Raw genomic sequence first — 23,031 nt, 5'->3', positions numbered from 1 at the left:
GCTGGGAAATACTTATTTTGTGGGCTTATAATCATAAAAACAAAACAAAGCAAAACCATAAACACAAGGATGTTAAAAAATGTTTGATTTTAAAATACACTTGGTGTACATTAAGCAAAAATTGCCATCTGACTGTTAAAATGAAGTACATATGTATTTAGTTATCCACCTAGGGTCCTGTTCATTTCATAGCACACTCTGAGAGACAGTGTTGGACACAGAGGTGGTAATGGGACAATGCACTGCAGCAGAGTGTGAATCTACTTACCTCAAGCTTGTGGGCACGCTCCCTGCTTAGGGGCTCCAGGGGAAAGCTCAGGTTGTTTGCTTCTGCCAGAGAACGAAGATCAAAATAATACTTGGCATACACGCTGGAAGGAACATTGATGTTGAACTGTAGGAGTTCTAGGAACTGTCGCTCCAGCTCATTCCTGCAGAACAGAAGCAGCAATAGCTGCACTTAGTCACCTACTAGTACTGCCAACCACTGAAGACTATACTGCAAAAAACTGTATCCTCCAGAAAGAAAATTTATCTAATTAACTGCTTGGTTGAACACCAGCTATGAAATACTACTGTTAAATATGTGTTAAGAGGCAAATCTAAATGAGTTGGAGCCCAGAAAGATGATCAATAAGAACTGCATTAGGGAGATTTGTGTCTCTAAGTCATGAAACAGACAATGCTCATCTCTCCCCTTACCTGTAATGAATTCATCAAGAACGGTAAGGACAGGACCAAGTCTCCGAAGATACCTAGAGAAGTGGCCTCTGTAGCTGAGGTCTATATGTCCTCAACGGGTGTGTGTGTGTGTGTGTGTGTGTGTGTGTGTGTGTGTGTGTGTGAACGGGGAAGGGTTCAATTCTAGCTCCAGTCCTTAAAGAAATTCCATTAGCCTGGGAATTGAGCTGGGAGAGGGGGAACATGTTAAAGAAGCTGACAGACTATCCCTACTCCAACTTCAGCTTGGCTGGTCTGTAGACTGGACTTTCTAACAGGTCCTATGTGGAGCTGGCTGCTGGACGGTCTCCACAGGGAGAAGAGAAATGTCTCAATTCATCCAGACAGCCCACTTTTATTTTGATAAAAAGAACAGTCGGAGTGAATTTTCAAAAGTCAGTATTGAGAACATCTCATTTACCTTTCAAAGTAGGCATACTTGTTACTATTGTGGGAGCTGGTCCTAGTTTTTTTCTCCAGAAAAGAAGTACCCAGTATGTTGGGTCAATGCCCTGGAGCACCTGATTCTGAACTTTTGTCACAGCACACTAAAACTGTTTGGTGTAGTTGGCTTCTACTTGTCTCAGCCAGGACACCTGCTTTTCATGCCAGCCAATTTTCTAGACAAGCAAAAAGCAGATGCGAGTAGGGAGGGTAGAGCTCTGGTGGGAAGGGACAGCCAGAGATTGGGGAACGGTCACCAAAGGAACCCACTTGCTACAAGTCTGGCCTCTATTCCCCAGTTGTGAAGCTGAATTTGGGTGGATCCTATCCACTCTGCACATCACTCTTCAGACCTGAACAGTGCAGCACTATCTTGCTCCCAGGCTAAACTGAGTCCCCCTCAGCTTGCACCTAAGAACCATTTCATTATGCAGTAAGAAGCTGTGACAATCAGAGACCCATACTTCACAGCAGCTGAGACAGAAGGGCTAAAATCTGAGCCACAGCTATTGAGCAGAGAAGAACTGAAATCCCAGCAAGCACACAAAGTACATATAGATGGAAGGAAGAAAGGAAAGGAAAGTTAAGAAGCTGTTGATGGAGCTCCAAACGACACTGTCTCAGGTCTTTTATTTGGAAAATAAAATAGAACAATCTTGTTTATTTTTGTATGTTCTTGTGAACAGAGCTCACATGTACCAAATAAACACACTGTTCTGAATTTTATACTTTTAAGGACTTTAGTGTTTTTAGGATTTTTGTTTTTAAAGTTCAAGCAACTATGCTTTAAGTGAGATTTAATAAAAGTAATCCCATTGAGTGTGAAGCAACAGCTTATGGGTACAGACTGCCCCCTAGTGATGAATGAGCATCACTACAGAGCTTATTCAAAGAAGACAATCTCTTCATTCTATATTCCCAGCATTCTGGAACTTGACAGAGGAGGATCATGAGTCTGTGGCCAGCCTAGCAAATTCAAACAAGACTCATAAAATTAAAAAATAATTTCCAGTTTTGATTTTTCTGTCTACAGAATGAATTAAGATCTGAAAGCTTACTGTGTTAACAGGAAACTAACAATGGTACAAAAGAAAAAAGGCTTTATTGATTTCCTTCCTTCACCTGGGTCATCCTGAGGAAACAGTTCTGGTGTCAACATTTATAAGAAACACATTCCGGTCAATAAATAAAAGCTCCTTTTAAAAGAAACTGCTACACTAGTTTAAGACAGCACAGAAACAGAACTGCACTGGTTACATTTAGTTAAGCTGAAAGCAGGACTCAGAAGTGGAGTAGAGTTACTTCATAAGCTGGTACCTTGCCAGTCTTTCTAAAGCACTGAGCTCAGTAGCAACAACCCTTGGGGAATACACGACTGAAGGGTCCCAAGAAGGCATCTCTAGTGTTCACAGCACTAGGATTCACACTTACACAACAGGTGAGTGGGTAAACAAAATGGGGCACTGTGTATGAAACGAAAGAGTATTCAGTCTTAAAAAGAGAATGATGACGGGTCATAAAATAGATGAGCCCTGAGGACATTATTCAAGGACCGTTAGCTGCAGGAAGGTAAACCCTATGTGACTTTACCCTGAGCAGCACACAGACATATTCAAGTTTATTTGGGGCTGAGTTTAAAACTCTCAGGATTAAGAAGGATGGCTATAGTAGGCAAAAACTTACTAAGACATCTGAGGGTTTAAATAAATTATCTCACATAAGTCTTTTTATCAAGCCTCATTTATTCTTCCTATGCTCTCTCCAATGCTTTCTTGATGGTTTCCTTTCCATGTCTTGCTGTTGTTTGCTGTTCCTCTTTTGATGCTCTTCCTCTCTGTTCTTTTTTATCCCACATGGTTTCCAGTTTATATACCCACATAGACAATTAACAAGCATGAATTTCACAGAATCACAAAAACAAGAACAGGAGGCAACTAACGTCTCAGAAGTAGTGTGGCTATAACACTTTCTGGCAGACCTTGGACTTCCCACAGGGCAGGGAACCCTGATTGCTCTTTGGGCTGACGAGGGAGGGGGACTTGATTGGGGAAGGGGGAGGGAAATGGGAGGCGGTGGCAGGGAAGAGACAGAAATCTTTAATAAATAAATAAATTAAAAAAAAACACTTTCTGGCAGATACTGGGAGGATTAATTAAGAATGGGACTTTAAACCAGTACAAAATTCTAGTAAGTTTTTGTGCACTGACTACATTTCTTAAGTGTAACTAGTTAAGCTAGAAGTTGGTGATTAACAATTGGAGAAAAACATGGCAGTGCTGTTGCACTTTTTGAGCACTTCTGCTTCCTACCTCTGGCAGCTGGAAACACAGCATCATGGTAACCATAGTAACCCATGGGCCTGGGAGGAAGGTGAAAGTGCTTGATTTGCATCAGTGTCCAGCTAGTTGAGTTAAAGGGGATTTCTTTGGAGACTTTGTTTCCAGCTCTAGCAGGGGTTAGCTTTCTTTTTGAAAACATGCCTTTGGAACTGAGTTCCAAAGCTACTTCCCCATTTTCAGGTATTTGTTCAAGAAAATGAGAACACATTTTCCAACACTGAAATCTGCAATAGTGTGCTCAGGTAACTGGGACAAAATACCAGCAACAAATGTTTTCTCATGGTTCTGGAGGATGGAAGGCCAAGACCAAGGTATCTCCTAAGGCCTTTCTCCTCGGCTACAGATGGCTACCTTTTCTGCACCATCTCTCTGTCTGTCTGTGGCCTAATATCCTCTTCTAGGGACACCAGACATATTTGATTAGGTGTAGCGCAAATGCTTATTAGCTTTAACAATAAAAACCTGGAGTCAGATATAGGGGTAAATGCTGAAAGATCAGAGAAGCAGAGCAGCCAGTCACTAGTTCTTAGTTCTACTGAATCCTCAGATCAAAGGGCAATCCTGTCCCTATGAATCCTCAGACTGAATGCCTGAGTTCCTGTCTCGTTCAACCTTATATATTCCTCTCTCCACTTAGTCAACCTCCCTAGTGTTGGGATTAACAGTGTATGACTCCTTAGAACTTGGATCAAAGGTGTGAACCACCACCACCTGGCTTTGTTTCTCTTTTAGACTGGATCAATTTCATGTAGCCCAGGGTGGTCTTGAACTCACAGAGATCTGCCTCTGCCTCCCAAGGGCAGGGATAAAAGGTGTGTGCCAGTACTGCCTAGCCTCTGATCTTATTTGTTTTATAGCACAAACACAATATTACCATGTTTTCCCTTTTTTGTCTAAAATAAAAAGGCCATAACTAATATAAAACTATGTACAGTAAGTACAATAGCTATGTACAATATATACAGACAATAAATACATCAAGAATGTCTAGTCCATTTGCATTTGACAAATTCAAAGAAAATATTCCAGTATCTATCCTAACTTGTTGAGGCCAAAGTCTTGTATTTAATTCACTTTCTATCCTAACTTGTATTAGCATCCAAAACTATCTTTCGATGTACCTTAACCTTATATACTTTACACTTCTTTAGTGAATTTCTTTTCTGAATTTGGTAAAAAGGAAAACTGTAACTATAAAGTCTTTAACTCCATCAGAGACCTAAGAAGGAAATAATATTAACTGAGGAAAAAGGAAGTACAAACAAGCAACTTCCAAAAAAATATGAGAAATGACAGAAACAGTTGGTTTCCTGGACAGTTCACCCAAGGTTCCTCTAAAACATTTGGGCATCTATCTTTGGCCTTACAGATCTAGAATATCAGAAAGACTTATCTGTGAAGCAGGATTTACCAAAATCCCTAGAATGTCATAGCCTCTTGACTATTATAAAAGGTAAGAGAACAGGAATAACTTATGTCACTAGGTAACAATCATCCATGAAATATGAAAAAGTAAAAGAAAGATCAGCTATACCAATATCTTTAATAGATCTGTTTCCCAGATTAGTTTATCTCCTAACTTTTTATAGATTCATACTTTCTGTTTTCTTTTTTAGACAGGGTCCAGGCTGGTTTGGAATTCATACTCCTACACTATCTCTTAGTGATGGGATTTAGCTGTGTGCCACCACACCTGACTCTTTATACAGTCCTTATCAACTGAGTGCTAATGAGATGAAGAAGTTTTTGTAAGTGACACTTTTTTCTTTTTCTTTTGGTGATAGGGTGTCTCTATAGCTTTGGAGCCTTTTGGAGCCTGTCCTGCAGCTAGCTATTGTAGACCAGGCTGACTTCAAACTCACAGAGATCTGCCTGCCTCTGCCTCCCAAGTGCTAGGATTAAAGGCCTGCGCTACTACCGCCCGACTATAAGTGACACTATTGTAGTCCAGATATTAGCACTACAGTTCCAGTCTGTATGCACATTTTCTATTACGGGTAATTTTAAGGAAAAGATTAATGATGGAGCAAACTCAAAAAGAAATAGAGCTCAATGAGGAAAGGGGACACTCTAAAACCTCACTCTGAGAACACGGACTCATAATGTTGGGACTCAGGCGCTAGTTCACACTTACAACTTTAAATGGTATTAATCACATATTATGTTGAGAGAAACCTGTCCCTTGCTATCTCTGAGGTAAGTCTTGGTATTTGGTTGGTCTGGGACTCCTCCTGTGTGCTAGGATTAAAGATGAGTGACATTCTACTTACTGAAAAAGCTTCAATACACACACACACACACACACACACACACACACACACACACACACACTATAGATTAACAGCCTATTCAAAACAGGAAATTTGGTTTTCAGAACAAATGGCGGGATCATCACAAAAGTGCCTAAAAAGATTGCTATTTAGTCAGGAGAGAAAGGAGCAGGCCTGATGGAGGCTTGGAGTCTCCAGAGGCAGGTGAGGGGGCGCAAGAAGGCCATGGATGAGGTCACCTTCCATTTTCTTCAAGAGAACTACTGACACTCTGGCCATGAACTCTGGATCTCCCTGTCTCTACCTCCAAATGTTGGGGATTGCAAGATTCTGTCACCAAACCTGATTACAGTCTACACTTTAGAACCAAGTGCTCCTATGTGCTTTTCCCCCCTGCTCAGTCACCACCATGAAGCCATCCAGCAAATGCTAATATCCTGATGAGTGTCAGCTTGTGGCTTGTCTATCAATGAGTGAGTTTGGTCAGCAACAAGGCTCAAAAAAAAAGGTCAGAAAGCAGTGTAAAATACAATTACTTGTCTTTTAACAAGATATGGAACACATAGAACTTCTGCAAGAGTACTGTTACTACATGCACCATAATGCTTTCAAATCACGAAGAAGCAGTTTCCTTCAAGGAAAAAAATTCCAACCTCATTATAATATCTAACTGCTTAAGATACTGAGGGTCCAACAAAAGTATATATTCTTTTGTCATCAAAATAATCTCTTTTTTGTAAATAGTGGAGGCCCAACCCAGAATCTTAGATGTGTGAGGCAGGCCTTTTGAGCTCTATCTCCAGCCCCCAAACAATTCTTTACAACGAATTTCAGCTGAATGAACACTGGCCAAATTTTCTGTGTGTGTGTGTGTGTGTGTGTGTGTGTGTGTGTGTGTAGAAAAGTACTTGAATTTCAAGAAAAGTCATTTAAAAACATTATAGTTGAAAGAAACTGCTCCCACGAGAAGAAATCAAAATTCTGGCCTTACTACTTAATAGTCAAGGGACTTGGCCATCCTTAATTTCTTGGTACCTTGAATTCATCTCGATGGAGATAATATCAGCACTTATGGGTAACCATGAGCCATCAATAACATACAAACATACAAAAGCTGTTCCTTTGTGTCTAGGATGTATTCAGTAAATTGCAGAAATATTACTGTTGATGCTGCCATCGTACAGTCAAAGCAGCTTTTCATATCATGATTATTTTAAACTTCATTATACCTGGAATTTTAAAGTAAATGTAATTTTTACTCTCTCATCATTTTTAGACAGGGAGAGAATGAATTAAGAAATGAATATTCTGGCCTTCTTCACAGCCTAGAGACTAATACACAGCACCCCCCTCCCCCCGCGCCATGTCAGTCAATGCCTTGTTCATCTATATTGTCTCACTTTTTTGTAAGCATCTGGGTTATAAGTAATAACTGTATGCTGAAGGTAGTCTCAGTTCAGTAGCTATTTTATTCTAAGTGGATAGATATAACTGTACAAAGAACTCAGGCACCCCACCTCACAGAGTCCCAAGTCATTACTCATGCTCACAAACAGGAAGCGTCAAGCAGATACATTCCTTGGCATGCAATAAAGAGTTGAAGGTTATCAGGGAGCTAATGAAAAAGTAATCCCTAAGAAGAAGCCTGGGCTAGAATTGCATGTATTAAGAACTTGTCTCCCGTGGGTCAGAATGACAGTGCTTTAGAAGCTTCTCTCATTCTCTCACCCTGAAATATGGTAAAGAACTTTGTTCTCCTGTGAAATCAGCTAATAATAACTTCCTCTTATTGTGACAAAACAGCAGACACAGAAAGGGCTCACAGACGCAGAAGCAGAGCTGAGTCTGTGAGCTTTGATGGGTATCACAGAATAAGGTTTCACTGAAGCAGGAGGCAGTAGTGAGGGAGGCTGGTAAGGATCTGAGGCCAGCATGTCAATATGCCTATAGCCTGGTGACTTTTCCAACAGGCTGCATAAAGATTCTCACTCTAGGCTTATTGGGCTCAAGAATGTGGCACAATTGGGATACAGCTGGTAACCTCCTGTTAGAAAGTTCCTCAGGGAGCTTAGCTAAAGAGCTAAGCCAGGCAAAGAATGCCAGAAGTGATAACCAACTATAACTGACTCCAGGTGGTTGGGAGAGCTGAGCGCTTCTGTGACTTCTGGTGTAGGTCAACTGATAATTCTAACAGTCAGCTAGGAAATCCTCACATGGCCCTGGGAGCCAGGTGGACAGCTCTTTCCACATGGAGACACCTCCACAGGGCTTGAAGAAAGAATGGAAGGATGAGCCAGGCTGTGGTGGCACACGCCTTTAATCCCAACACTCGGGAGGCAGAGGCAGGTGGATCTCTGTGAGTTAGAGGCCAGTCTGGTCTCTGCAAGAGCAAGTTCCAGGACAGCCTCATAAAAGGTTTCTACAGAGAAACCCTGTCTTGAAAAACCAAAAATAAAAAAAGAATGGAAGAATGATGCTAGTGCACATCAAGCCCCAGGAATACATGGATGATTTTTAGTATTTGAACTTGTCAAATATATCAAAAGTTGGAACGTGCTTTCTGAAGCCAAATGGACACATGTTATTCTAGCTACTGAGTTTCTTGGGTTAGACTCGTTGATCACAGGAGCATGGGCTTTGTTACTGGTCTGAAGTGACACAGGAGTCCAAATACAAACCCCCAAAGGAGTATTTACCTGTTAAAAGTTTCAGTAAATACTTTCACAAAACTGGAAAGTATTTCCAGCACCTATTCATGATCACAATGACAAGAAATACAGTTCACTATATGTCCAGAGGCAGGTTACCTGTGGGGCCTGACAACATTTAGCCAAATTTATTCACTCTATGTCAGGAGCCATGTAGCCTAGTCTTGGATCAGCATATGACTACCTGTCCAAAAGGTTTCCTTGGGGCAAGGCACCCATGGAAATGGATTCTCATTTGGCAAGAACCAATAAATCCATGGATCAGGATAGGAATTTGCAAAATTCATGAAATTGGCATGCTCTTTTCTCTCTCATTATATTGTTAATTCTTTGGGCAGCTTATAGTTTTGTCAGTCACACTTGCAACAGCTGTAATTTTCCCTGGAAATTCTGCTCTTTTTTGAATATTTTTCTCTAAGTTTCAGTAGGCAGCTAATGCTTCTCAAATTTCTTATCTGGAATTGCTAACTACAATTCCTAATCTTAGGAACTTTTCTAACTCAATAGAGATACTTAGGTACATGTGAGAAAGCAATACTTGGAACATTAGCCATGTCTTACAGTTCTGGAAAGGGGAGTAAGGCATGCATACACAGATTATGGAAAAGCCTCAGGAATTCACACAGTGCCAACCACTGAGAGTAAGTTCTCAGGGCATCAAGCATATAGAATTAATGATAGGATCTAGTATGATCCAATGGGAGAAAATGCAATGTAAAATATGGGATGGAGAGATCCATCTTTGCCACACACCGGAGTTTATGTTGGTGAAAGAAGTATGGGATAGTAAGATGGGAAAGAGTGCCTTAGCAAAGTCTGCCTTTTACAGAGAGATCAAGACATGAGACCCTCTTGTGAAAAAGGGAACTGTATAAAAGCATATCTTGTAGATAAGGAAGAATTGCTCGGTTTTGAATATTGTTGTCCTTAAGGCATGTGGCCCATGTCTATTACTTTTTAACTTTGTAACCACAATAGCTGCCAGCTGATGGAAGTGCCTGGCTCATTATATCGTTAAGCCTGCAAAAAAACACTGAACTCTATATCTAGAATAAGATTTTATAGGGGGTAGGAAGGTATATTTGGGGAAATATACAGGGGAACAATGGGGGCTTTCATAAAGTTTATGATGTATTTCTTAAAAGTCAAAAATAGAAGCCAATAATAAAGCTGTCCATGTAAAAAAAAAAAGTCTGTTTAAGTATAAATAAAGACAGTTTGAGTTTTGTGGGGTCACCTGCGGGCAATTCACTTGGTGGTCAGAAATTTTCCTTCATCCAACACCCCTTCCCTATCTCAGGACCTGAATACAAGCCAAGGCTGGACCCAGCAGCTAGACTGTACAGGCCATTCAAAAGAGGCATGCTCTGCCTCTACTCAGCCCTGAAACAGAGTGATGGCCACACTTACATGTCCTCCACTGTGATGTCTTTCAGGATCTGGCAGTAATCTACATTCCACACAGCCTGGTCATCCCACACCTTAGAGGCCAGCAGGATTGCCCCTAGAACAATGCGCTTCCAGTTGGCTGGACAGATGTCAATCTCTGCATACGTCAAGAGCCTTTCAAGGTATACCTGAGGAGACATGAGGAAGCCAATGCTAAGTGCTTTCAAGTTGTCTCTTCCATCAAAGTAAACTCAGCATAAATCCCACCTCGACAATCTTTTAGGCAGGGGCTACCTGGACATACTTATTTCTTTATATGACTATCTGCTGTAATCAGTTAAAAAAAAAAGTTTTGAAAATGATGTCATTTATAAGAGCAAACAAATTCAAGGGCAATGACAAAAATATATTAAATATACATATATACATAAAAATTTGTTGAACATACTTAAAATATAAATTAAATATAATCTATTTAATTTTTAATCTATTTTTTCTTTTTTTCTCTATTTTTTCTTTAATTGAAAATAGATTTTTTTCTCACAAACTATATTCTGATTATAGTTTTCCCTCCTTCTATTCCTCCCAGTTTCTCTCCACCTCCTATTTCATCCAGATCTTCTCCCTTTCTGTCTCTCGTTAGAAAAGAAACAGGCTTCTAAGGACTAATATTATAAACTATAGTAAAATAAATCAAACACATATTGGGATTGACAAAACAAACAACAAAAAGGAAAGGAGCCCAAGAGAAAGCATAAGAAAGAAACAAAGAACTCCTCCTTTGCACACCGAGAACTGCATAAAAACACTGACCTGAAAGCTGTAACTGTCCAGGATGCAGTGGTATTTCATTTGTATTTTAGTAAATAAAACTTCCGTCAAGATCAGAGAGTAAAACAGCCCCACTGGTCAGACTTACAGACAAGGCAGTGTTAACACACACCTTTAATCCCAGTAGCCACACTAGTTGCCACAGAAACTGGGTGTACATGCCTTTAATCCCAGCCCTAGAGAGGATTATAACATGGGAGAAAACACCTCTGAGGCTTAGTCTCATTCTGAGATTCCTGGAGGCAGGTCGCCATTTCAATCTGAAGTAGAGGTAAGAGTCAGTGGCTGGCTGCTCTGCTTTTCAGATCTTCAGTTGGAATCCCAATTTCTGTCTCTGGGTTTTTATTAATCATGTTTCACCAGGACATACTTATTTCTAAAAGGTTGAAGGTCCCGAGAGTCTTATTAGGATTAGGCTGGAGGTCAAAAGCTGTGACAGTGAAAACGTAGCTGATCTTGTAAATATTGAGGCTGGTATAAATTCCAACAGCCACAGGTTAAAATATATTCCCACATAAAGAATGTAAAGGCTACAAACCTATGCATTTTTTATTTTTATTTTTTATTTATTTATTTATTTTTTTGATTTTCGAGACAGGGTTTCTCTGTAGTTTTTTGGTTCCTGTCCTGGAACTAGCTCTTCTAGACCAGGCTGGCCTCTAACTCACAGAGATCCGCCTGCTTCTGCCTCCCGCGTGCTGGGATTAAAGGCGTGCACCACCACCGCCCGGCTACTTATGCATTTTTTAATCTACGAGGTATTTCACACTCAGTCTTTATTAATTTCCAAAAAGTCACTGACCTATAAAGTAATTTTATCTTTAAAAATCACTTTTGTGTATGTATGATGCGTGAAGGTGTGCCATGCTGCATAGGTGGAGGTGAGAGAACATCTTTATGCAGTCAGCTCTCTCCTTTCACTTTTCTGTGGGCTCTGGGGATGGAAGGCAGATCTCCAGGTTTGTGCAACAAGTGTCTCCACCTGCTGAGCCATCTTGCTGGATGTTACAGAGGTTCTATTTGATGGGAACAGCAAAAGGCATAAAGCCAGCACAGCTGCTTGACAAAGACCCAGCACAGTTGAGCAGCATGTTAGCTGATGTGCCACTTTTGGTTATGATCTCTGCCTGTTGCATACTTGGGGGACTTTCAGTATTTGTATAATTTGGGTATACTAGGTTAATAGAAAATTTCTTATGACTCATTTATACTTTCCCCAAAGAGTACTGCTTCTAAGCTTCCCCAGGAAAGTTTTGAACATACTATTTTTCCCACTTTTAGGGAGATATCCTTATCTACCTGAAGGTCTTCCTTACGCCTTGGATGCTGTGACACATAATGAAGCCAGAGGTCTCTTTATGAGACTGTGAGTTATTTATAAACATTTGCCCCTGCACTTAATAAGGAACAAGATAATTTAAACAAAGTAAACTTAAAAAGGTCAACAAGATTCAGTAGGCTAGAAAAGTTGGCCACAGATCAGAAGCCTTTTCCCAGTATACACTCAGGCATTTACGTGGACTATATAGCAATAAAGTTAGATTAGCTGAAGTAACCTGTGACATACACAGAGATTTATACAATGATGTACAAAGACAGAGAGAGAGGTCAGGAGCCTCCAGGTGGCAGCACTAACTTCAGGTCAGAGAAGGGCCATGCAATACCACTGACTGGAAAGTAGCCATTGGAAGGAATTGGAAGGAAAACTATGAATCAGGCTGAACAGAGAGAAGCAGCACTTAAAGTGGGGACCCTCTTGATATAGTCCACTTACAGGAAACTGGTATGGGAAGTTTTTCTGGACCTGTGTTGCTTTTATTGGTTAATGAATAAAGAAGCTGGCTTGGCCTGTGATAAGGCAGAGTAGAGCTAGGTGGGGAAAACTAAACTGAATTCTGGAAGAAAGAAGGTGGAGTCATGAGAAGTCATGTAGCCCCGCCAGAGACAGATGGGAGCCAGAACCTTGCAGGTAGGCCATGAACCTCATGGTAAAATATAAAATAATAGAAATAGGTTAATTTAAGAGATAAGCGTGAGCTAGAAATATGCATAAGTTAATTGAATAAGCAGTATTGTAAATACTATAGTTTCTGTGTAATTACTTCAGGAGTCTGGGCAACCGGGAAATGAACAAGTGACCTCCCACAACAGGAAATGACCTCAAAGTCATTAACGGCAGCCACCTTGGAAGCACCTGAGGCTTCTGGAATGTGCAGCTGGCTAATGCCATAGTCATTAGGAAGAGGAGATACCAGAGGGAAGAGGCTATGTAAGTTGACCAGATGTTGTGTCTAAGATGTATCAAAAGATGTTCCTAAGTTGTGAGCATGCTGAGCAGGCAGAACAGATCCAAGGCCTGAGGTGAAGAGCAGCAGAGGCAGGGACGCTCCTTCCCTGGTTTGAAGCTGGAGACAGAAAGATGGGGTAGGATTGGGTGGGGAGAGGAGTCAGTACAGGCTTATTCTCTTTGGTGGGCTCATTCCTGTACGAAGAATGAAAGGCTACTTCACACACTTCTAAGTACCCAGGAAGAAAATGGAATTTCTGTCTCTTATAGTGACCAACAAAATAAAAGTAAGAAGTTCAGGATAAGTGATAGGGAAGCAGTAAGACTGAAGGCTGGCTGGGTGGTGGTGGCACACGCCTTTAATCATAGCACTTGGGAGGCAGAGGCAGGCAGATCTCAGTTAATTCGAGGCCAGCCTGGTCTACAGAGTGAGTTCTAGGACAGCCAGGGCTGTTCCACAGAGAAACCCTGTCTCAAAAAATCAAAAAGAGTGAAGGCTGGGGTGAGGGTGTTGGAGATGAGGAGGAAGAGGGTAAAAGAAAAATTTCCTTCTAGAAGTGAAATCTTGGCTGTTTGAGGAAAGCAAAAGTCAGTGAGGTAGGGTTCCTGGACTAGCTCCTCTAATAGCATCCATCTCCTTCCCCTGAGCCAGATATAGGGAAATTGTTCTACCCAAAGTTGTTGAAAAATCAAGGGTTTCCCACTGCCCTTCCCACTGAAGCAAGCTTTGCCAGGTATGTGCAGAAGACAGAGTAACAGTTGCCCTGTTCCCATAGATCACTGTTCTGTTTTCAGTGATTCACTAATGGATATCAATTTTTAAGATCTTGAAGATGTAGATTTTTATATACTACTTTATAACTACTTTCTGATACCATGTGTTATGCAGGATGGACTGGGACACACTCTGAACACAAAGGAAAAACTGTTAAGAAAAGAAACATCTTTCTGCTTCTTGGACACAGGGCTTCACGGTGTGGCTCATGATGACTTGGAATATACCCACAGCCCAGGTCAAACTTGAATCTTCATGTTTCCACTTCCCCAGTGTTGGGACTACAGGCACAGTTGTGTGCCACCATACCCAGCAAGAACTAACATTTCAGATTCCAAAGAGTCAGTAAATTGTGTAAAAGACTCTGGACTTACTGAAGTAATAAAAATCTGGACATATTTCAGTATAGTTTGTCTTTTTCCTCTCTCTTCCTAGAATAAACTCATAAGTTCCTGATGACAGAAGATTTGTCTCAGTTCCAGTGTGTGGTACCCTGCACAAGGCTGGGACAGAGTGATGCTCCCAAAGTGTCTATTTTTAACACACCCTCAAGCCCAATAGACAACCATAGATGGCATATACTTAGAATTGTAAGCTGCCTCGGTGGGACAGGAATAATATAGCCTTAGTGCAAAAAGATTCAGCAGAAGTTAATGGGGAAAATGACCATATACCATGGCATTCAGGAAAGAACTGGCACAAACAGAACAAGCTAAAGCAATGAGGTTTTGAGGGGCAGCTCAGAGTAACAGATAATTCATTCTTCTGAGTTACCCATAAGAATCGGAGGCCATCTAGGGAAGACCAGGAAATCACAGGGCAGAGCATGGACTGCTCTACAAGAATCTTTGTGGCTGGCTCTGAATATCTGCCACAAGGATGAGAGTCTGGTGTTGACTATATAAATGAAAGTTACTCAAAAGTTCAGAAACAACTTCTGGAGATCCCAGTTTTAGATGGTATTTATCATACTGGAACATCAGCAGTGAGGCAGTATTTTAGACCATTCTTTTTTATTTGTATAAAAATAAATAACTGGGTGGGCCAGTTTCACTTTCAGCTGGGCATCCTAGGGAACCTGGGTTATACTTTCCCAAAGCTTGACAACAGACTCTTCCAAAAAACAGAAACTGGAATACCTAAGTCTCTTATTCATAGAAACTGGAGGCAGGATGTGACATCTCCCACATCATGGTAAGAGTTTCTATGCACCTGAGTTGGGTTAGCCTCTGCAATAAAATAATTTCCACTGGCTCAGGCAGAAAGGTGGCTATGAAATTTTGAGCTAAAACTACCTTAGTTGATGGATACTAGTAATACACTAGATATTGCCTGAAAAGAACCAACATGTTTTATGACATGCTATTCATATTAATTAGGGCTTAATGAAGGAAGGAGACATCACTATAACATCATCATAACATGTTACATGTGAGGAAAGCAGCTGTTACACCACAGGAGACAATTACAGTGAGCACATCTTACTAGCATGTGATTCAGCAGAACTTGTCATCATATTTGGGAGGGGGGTCCCCATTAGTATATTTTAATTCTATACCAAGTAAAGTAATATCCAACTGATTTTTATGGACAATATCTCCAGAAAGTGCTAACAGGATACTGTTCAATTAAAACTTCATACTACAGTCACGTGAAAGACTGTCCTAACGAATCTCTAGACAACACAGTTTAGTGCCAACTCTGGAGCTATAGAGTACTCTGTCGACTGCAGACAAAGAAAAGTTTTCAAAGGCATTTTGGGATGGGAGATTAAATGCAAACTCACCAAATCAAGGACACACATAAACACAACTCCAACAAAGATAAAATTATTCCAACATGAATTTAAAAAATTATGCAAGGTCAGGTATATGGTCTGAATTCAAACATGACACAATTTCTTTTTGGGTGTTAATCCTGTAGTATTATAGCTATTCTGCTTAGCCCAACAGATATGGCTCCAATAAGGCTAAGATCAAGTCAGCAACATAAGTTGACAGCTTCATTCCACTCCCAGTTATATTTTAATTCATATATTATCAGTCTATGTTAGGGCATGAGAAATATTATCCAAACTCTCAGCACTCCCTGATGTTCTACATATTCTAACTTGTGACCAAGAAACAAATTATTTTAAGGAAATAATTATAGCTTCCTGTTTATAAAATTCTAAAACTTTTCCACTTGGATTTTTAGTACTTGATACTATATATATATATATATATATATATATATATACACACACATATATATATATACACACACATATATATGTGTATATATATATATACACACACACACACACATATATGTATATATTTTTCAGCACACTCAAGGCGGCAGCTCACTGACAGAGCTATTGTGCGATTTGATCCCTAGCACTGCATCATTGCCCCTTCCTGCCTCTCCCTCCCACTTCCTCATTTCTCCCTACCCCTTACTTCCTAGGATTTTTGTGTTGCATATGCTGGCATTAAACTTCAGGGCACAAGTAATCCTCCTGCCTCAGTCTCCCAAGTATCTAGGATTCTTGCTGCATGCCACCAAATCCAGATAAATTCTTTACCAGTTCACAGTACTTTGTTATAGAACAAGTCTGAAAGTCTGAGGGTTCCCTACAGTAAAAATGGAAACACTGCTTTAGTTGCTTTGGAGCTTTTACTGAAAGCTGGATGAGCAAGCATTAACTAAGATTCCCACTTGGAAGCTTGGTTCTTTCTGCTCTTCCAACACTATTTCTATATAACTAAGAGTGACTACTAAGAAAACCTCAAACCTACAAGCACACATACAAACTTCTTAGAATTTGTAATCAGAGGAACACTCTATCTTTTGCTCTTTAAAGGTAATCTTTGCAGATCTGGAGACTGTCCCAATCATCTATGAGGTATCAAGAGAGCGGCATATACAATAGTGAACTCAAGGTTTCCTGCTTCCAAGACTGCCATGAGGGGAAAGAGAACAGGGAGAGGACAAGAAAGATGAGGAACACTTAGGATGATCAACACACAATGTTGGTATTTTTTATCATGAATGGAAATGTCAGTGAAACATACTAATCTGTATATTATTTATAATAACTCAGTTTTCTTATAGCATAAATTTTACCCTTAATCTCATCAATGGTCTCCTGATTTTTCAGCCCTTCTTTTCTGGAAACCATACTGCTGAATTCCTGTTTTGTAGTATAAATTCTTGTTAGGAAACAATGCATCTACTTCCCAATTTGATCTCAGAACCTACGGCCATTCTAGATCAGGAAGGATTATATGGACAGGTCTCACCCTGTAGCCAGCCAGGCAGTGAACAATCATGAACCAATACATAAATGAGCAAATGGCTAACTGTTGAGTTAGTCCAGGTCATAAAAACTAGTGTGGAGAGACTCGGGGCCAAATCTTCTGTTAGACAACAGTCTCCCCAGAAACTAGGGAGCCAGAGTCTGTTCTCCTGGCATGCTTCGTAACAGGGAAAGCTCACTTCTGAGTGACATGCAGTGTAAGGGTCAGGGATGATGAGGGTCCACTCTTAGACCTAGTTCCTAAACAACATGAAGTTTTAACATCCTAGCAATAGTTTTTTATTCCTAACTTGAGCCTTAAAATGCAGGTTTCCATACTATCTGCATGTCTAACAGACACATTTATACAAAACAAAGAAGCTAGTCATAGTTACTAGGCCATAGATACACATAATTCACTGACATTTCACCACATCTTGTATGTGTGCCTGACTACATTCTATTGTCATTAAGATTATTGTGGGGAGTGAACAAAAAGAAACCAGACATTGGGTGAGGATGTTCTTGGTCCATAGTACATCAGCCCTGTGGGAGTCATCCGCAGTGAAAACCTCAGCACTGATAGCACTGACAGGTTTTGAATGGGACATCATACGTGACTTTCGAATGGGACTTTCAAACACTCCACACTCTGAAGATATCCATTCTCTAGTCTCACAGAAGACATAAGCCTCTACAAGTTTACTCAGGATCACCTGGTAAAGAGTCTCTGCAGTCGCACTCACCAGGGTGACAATGGCACATTCAGCTGTCAGCTGAGCAGCACTGAACAGTGTCCGAACGAACCGGTAAATCTGCTTCTGCTCTGGGTTGTGTTTGTCATAATCTGGTGGCACTTCGGATTTCTAGAAAACAGGAAGTTTTCAAATGACTGCCACCTGACAGGACCAAGAACAGATCACTAAACCATCTCATGAAACACAAGAAGGCGATTACCGAAAGAGGGTGGAGGTTTTCATCAAAAATATCTAAGAGCATCCTTCCATCTGGGTCCCTAGTGAGGAAAAGCAATAGAAATCAGAGTTTACTTTCTGTAGAATAAATGTCACTCAAAATGAAACAAAACACATTTCAGTTCAACAAACAGAAACTGCAAAATTTAAGAAACACTGCTGGTTATTTGTCAATAATGGAGTTATTTTTTCCAGGTACAGTATTAAATCATTTTTGTTGCTGCTGCTGCTGTTGAATCCGCAGAGATAAAAACCTCAAGGTGAATTAAGCAAAAATGTTGGTTTTTCCAAATTTTCCCTCTCAATTTCTTAGGTTAACATACAGAGTAATAATGGGTTTCATCTTGACATCTTCATACATGTGTCATTTATGTTGTTCTTGTTCATTCCTCTTCCACATTCCCCTTCCCCATGTTTTCTCTCCAACTCTGGCTGCTTTTCTTTGCTTTCTTTCTTTTTTTTTAAGATTTATTTATTTATTATGTATACAACATTCTGCCTCGATGCATGCCCACACGCCAGAAGAGGGTGCCAGATCTCAGTACAGATGGTCGTGAGCCACCATGTGGTTGCTGGGAATTGAACTGAGGACCTCTGGAAGAGCAACCAGTGCTCTTAACCTCTGAGCCATCTCTCCAGCCCCCCGGCTGCTTTTCTTCCTACCCTAGTCAGTTCCTGTCTATTTTTTTTTTTTAAATCTCATGTATTCCACTGCTGTTTTCCATCTTCTCTCTCATGATCCCCTCTGATTTTCAAATGAACCAAATCTAAAATGATCTAATTTTAACATTTTTTCTGACTGTTGGTAACCATATGTGAAGCAGTTTGGGGAAAGGGGTACGCAGCAGGCAACAAATATTAGTTTTAAATGCCCACAAGACACACTAAGAACTCCACCAATAAAGGAATCGAGCCTGAGACATTTCTAGCAGCACTCACCTGTACTGGATCACGTGATTGTACTATGGCTTTTATTCTGAACACACTGTACACATACTGTACCTTGCAGCCCCACAATGCCAAGGAAACTGCCTGAATCACCCAGCTGGGACTTGAGACTACTGGAAATTATGAACTGTAGCGTTTTTACTGTACATACAAAGGTATTTGACCTTATAGAAGCATAACGGTTTAATTAAGAAAAATAAAGAATTTTAGTATTTTCCTACTGTCATGTCTCAGCATGGCAACATCAAACTTAATGTCTCTCTGGATTATGGTGTGTTATAAGATCTGACCTTAGAAAATACAGTATGAGTTGATGACTTGAATTTCATAAACTACCATGCAGTAAATCTGGTATAAGAAAGAACAGAATTTTCTGCAATTTCTGAAATGGTACTAAACACACTTCTTCTATTTTTGTATTGGGTATATATGTGAAGCAGCATCTGCACCATTAAAAATTATGAAAGTATCAACAAATCCAGAAAAACGTTCAAAAGTCTTCGTGCCCTGCAGTATAAATATTCAACTAAGATTTCTTCATGTAAAAATAAACAAGCACATCTATCACACAAATCTTCAAGTTTGTTTTCCTTCTAATAAATGGTAAAATTACATTTCACACTGTAGTAAATTTCTCATCAGCATGTGTGGTTTGTGTATCAATTTTATAAAGTAATACAGAAGGACTGTGAAGAGAACAATGTTTATAAGCACTGGGCCTTACAGTTGACAAGGCTACTGGCCATCAGTCTACATGTGGCAAATAGGGCCGTGGCCTCTGGTCCACACAGCACCTTAGGATGCTGACCTCAGGTATACAGTACTTTGTGCTGTTAGCTTCAGGTTCATATAGTGCTTTGGGTTACTGGTGTGTGCTCCACACAGCACCTTGGGCTGGTTTCTGATCTCATAATGCCTTGAACTACACAGCACTTTGGATCACTGCTGGCTTGGGATATACGTCACTGAAGAGGGCATGCTTAACATCCATGGAACTCTTGGCTCAATTCTCAACCACAAAACAAGAACAAAGAAATCTCTTAAAGATGCTAAGCTGGTTTAAAAGAACATCTGCTTCTCACTACTGGTCTTACATATAGTTTCAGCTTTAGTGTTTTCAAAGTTTGGATTTGTACCAAAGAAATGATAGGACAAAATCTGCACTGCTACTGATATCCCAGCTCAGATGCCAAAGCTGTTCTACCTGTCTTACATGTAAAATGTCTGCTTCACAGAGCTGTGCTTCCCTAACACTGTTCCCCAGACACTACCATCTACATTGCACTCCATGGCCTCTCAACTCTCCCATGTGCAAACAGAATGAGGAGTTATGGGACCTGTCTCGCTCTGTTTCGTGGCCCTTCCTGTTCTCAAACTAGTTTTGCACTTAATATTATGTCTACAAACATACCACATTAGTTACTGAAATGTGACTGTAGTTAAGTGGCCTCTGTGTTTATGAAAATTAAGTGGGTACATTGAAAAAGTCCAATAAAAGGAAATCACTGAAAAAAAGTTTGGTACATTTCATGACAAAAACCTGAAATGATCTACACTCAGTGCTCTGCAGACAGCGTTCAACTTCTCACTACTGGGGAAAACATGTTTGGAAAGAATGAATTACAGATACGGCTTAAGGCGCCAGACCTGAAGCACAATTAAATTAGCAAACAAATCAATTATTATATTTTTCTTCCTTTTAAATTATTTTTATTATTTTTAATTATTTGTCTGTGTGTCTGTGCATGTGAGTGCAGGTGACTACTATGCAGAAGTCAAAGGTGTCATATGCACTTGGAGCTGGAGCTATGAGGCTGTGAGCTGCTCAATGTGGGCACTGGGAACCAAACTCAGGTCCTCTGCAAAAGCAATGAACACTTTTGACTGGTGAATTTTCTCTACAAAACCTATTTCCTCCTTTAAAAAAAGTGTGAGTGTACCTGTGTGTGAAAGTATGCCCACATGTGGAGTTGCCCCCATGGAGGCCAGAAGAGGGCATCATATCCCTTGGAGCTGGAGCTATTGGTGTTTTCAAGCTATACAATATGGGTGACTAAGAGCCAAATTCTGGTCTTCGTGACTTAGCAACAAGAAGAACTTTTAAATTGCTAACTCACCTTCTCAGGTTCATACTTAACTATTTAAGAACGATCTAAAATCCAGTTTTACTAGACTCGGCAAATTTATATAACCATTGCAAGATACACTTTTATCAGGAAGAGCTTTTATCATAGTTTGTCAAAATTTCCCACTGAATTCAAACTAAAACTAGGATTTTATAAAACACAGAATTCTTAGTTAAGTTGTACAGAAAATAACCAGTGAAGAGGAATTCTGGGCCTTCTCACACAGTCTGCTCACAGCACCAGTCACCAGCTGTGGCAGGAGGAGCTCCGCTCCTCCCTGGCACTCCGGTGCATTAACCTGTAGAAGGTCTATCAAAACACGAGTTAACAATAAATTCAAGGTTAGGAACGAGAAGAACTAACAAGACAACATGTGATACTTTTAGTGCGGAATTACATGTCCACATACCTGTTTTTGATGTGGTAATATATTGCAAGAGCTACACTGTAAAACAAAACATAGAAATTCAGTGTTCCATAAACACACTCACCATTTCATGTACTAGACACTATCAGGCAGAGATCACTAAATTAAAAGCCACACAATCCATCTGTAAAGCTCCATTTCAGTCAGAGTGCTGATCAGAACATACCTCACACTAAGTCACTCTGGTGATCACTTCCAGAAATTGTGAGATTGTTTTTGGAAACAGTACAGTAACAGTGGAAAGTTACAGCTTTTCTATCAGAGTTTTAGCTTTCCTCACTTTTAAAATGCAGGTACTACATAGAAGTGCTACAAATTAAACCTATTTAGAAATCTCCAATTCACTGCCTACTGGGCTAGGCAGATTATAAGTTTGTTTGTTTGTTTTTTTACAACCAGAAAGAACAGTGAGCAGAACGGTGGTTGGTTTTCCTCAAACACCATCTTGACCATCCTGGCCAGCTATGTGGCACAGTCACTCATTTCTTCAGATGGTGGTGTCGCTTACCTGGGGCCTTCTTAAAACTGTCTAAATGTTTTAAATATCTGAATATAATAAACATTCATTTCCCTCAAGTTTCTTCCTAATGTAAAATACAATACAATTAACACAGAAATTTTGGGAAATATAGAAAGCTTAAAAAAATATCTGAGTTGAGATGTAGTTCAGTGGCAGAGTGCTTGCCTAGCAAATGTGTGGTCCTGTGTTTGATTCCCTGTACTAGGGGGGGGAAGCAATTTCAAAACAAAATTGTCTTTTAGCCAAGAATGATGATAAACACCTATAATGCCATCACTTGGGAAGCAGGAGAATGGAGTTAGAGGCCAGCATGGTTACAAAAAAACTTTATATCAAAACAAAAGAAAACAATCTCTTTGCCCCCATTTAACTACTATCAGTCTGAGATATAGTTATTATTTCTACCTATATTTGTGTGACAAAGAGGCTGGCATCCTATACTTAGCCATGTTAATGCTTTTCTCACCTTAGGAAATATTCCTATATGAACATGATTTTAAAAGCTGCTAGTTATATTTCATAATTTGATTGTTGAATAATCATTCTCCGTAACTGAATATTTAAATTGTATATAATGCTCAGTAATTAATTCACACCATAATAACCTGGTTCACAAATATCTGTGCAATCTACGGTTCTATTATTTCTATAGGAAAGCATCCTACAATGCAACTGTGGCCTCCCAATACACACTATTAAGTATTTCGCCAGCGCATGATCAATGTATTCCTCACCAGTGTTCTTTCACTTCAGATTCACTAACACCTTGAAAACTTTGATAAAACCTTTTTCTTCTGAACAGAAAATGGCATAGTTTTGATTATGATCAAGTTGACTGGCTACCTTAAAAAAATAATGTTCCTGTGAGTTTGAGGCCAGCCTTGACTACAAGAGCAAGTTCCAGGAAGGCTAAGACTGTCACACAGAGAAACCCTGTCTCATAAAACAAAACAAAACAAAAAATCAACTGACCAAACAAAAAATCTAAAATTC

At 40.0% G+C, this 23,031-nt stretch overlaps 1 protein-coding gene across 1 annotated transcript in view; it reads right to left on the bottom strand.

Moving 5' to 3' along the window:
- Positions 1-23,031, bottom strand: part of Ccny (cyclin Y) — a 90,103-nt gene that overhangs the window by 6,612 nt on the left and 60,460 nt on the right. Inside the window, exons 4-8 of the mRNA XM_005345931.3 lie at positions 21,501-21,536; positions 18,001-18,058; positions 17,790-17,909; positions 9,892-10,058; positions 269-431 (exon numbers count right to left, since the gene is read on the bottom strand). Of these exons, the coding sequence (XP_005345988.1) occupies positions 269-431; positions 9,892-10,058; positions 17,790-17,909; positions 18,001-18,058; positions 21,501-21,536 (544 nt within the window). The remainder of the gene's footprint in view (positions 1-268; positions 432-9,891; positions 10,059-17,789; positions 17,910-18,000; positions 18,059-21,500; positions 21,537-23,031) is intronic.

Source organism: Microtus ochrogaster, chromosome 4 (genome assembly GCF_000317375.1).
Source record: "Microtus ochrogaster isolate Prairie Vole_2 chromosome 4, MicOch1.0, whole genome shotgun sequence".
In the NCBI taxonomy this organism is placed as follows: Eukaryota; Metazoa; Chordata; class Mammalia; order Rodentia; family Cricetidae; genus Microtus; species Microtus ochrogaster.
Note: the sequence above shows the minus strand (reverse complement) of the source record. Positions and strands in the feature narration are given on the sequence as shown.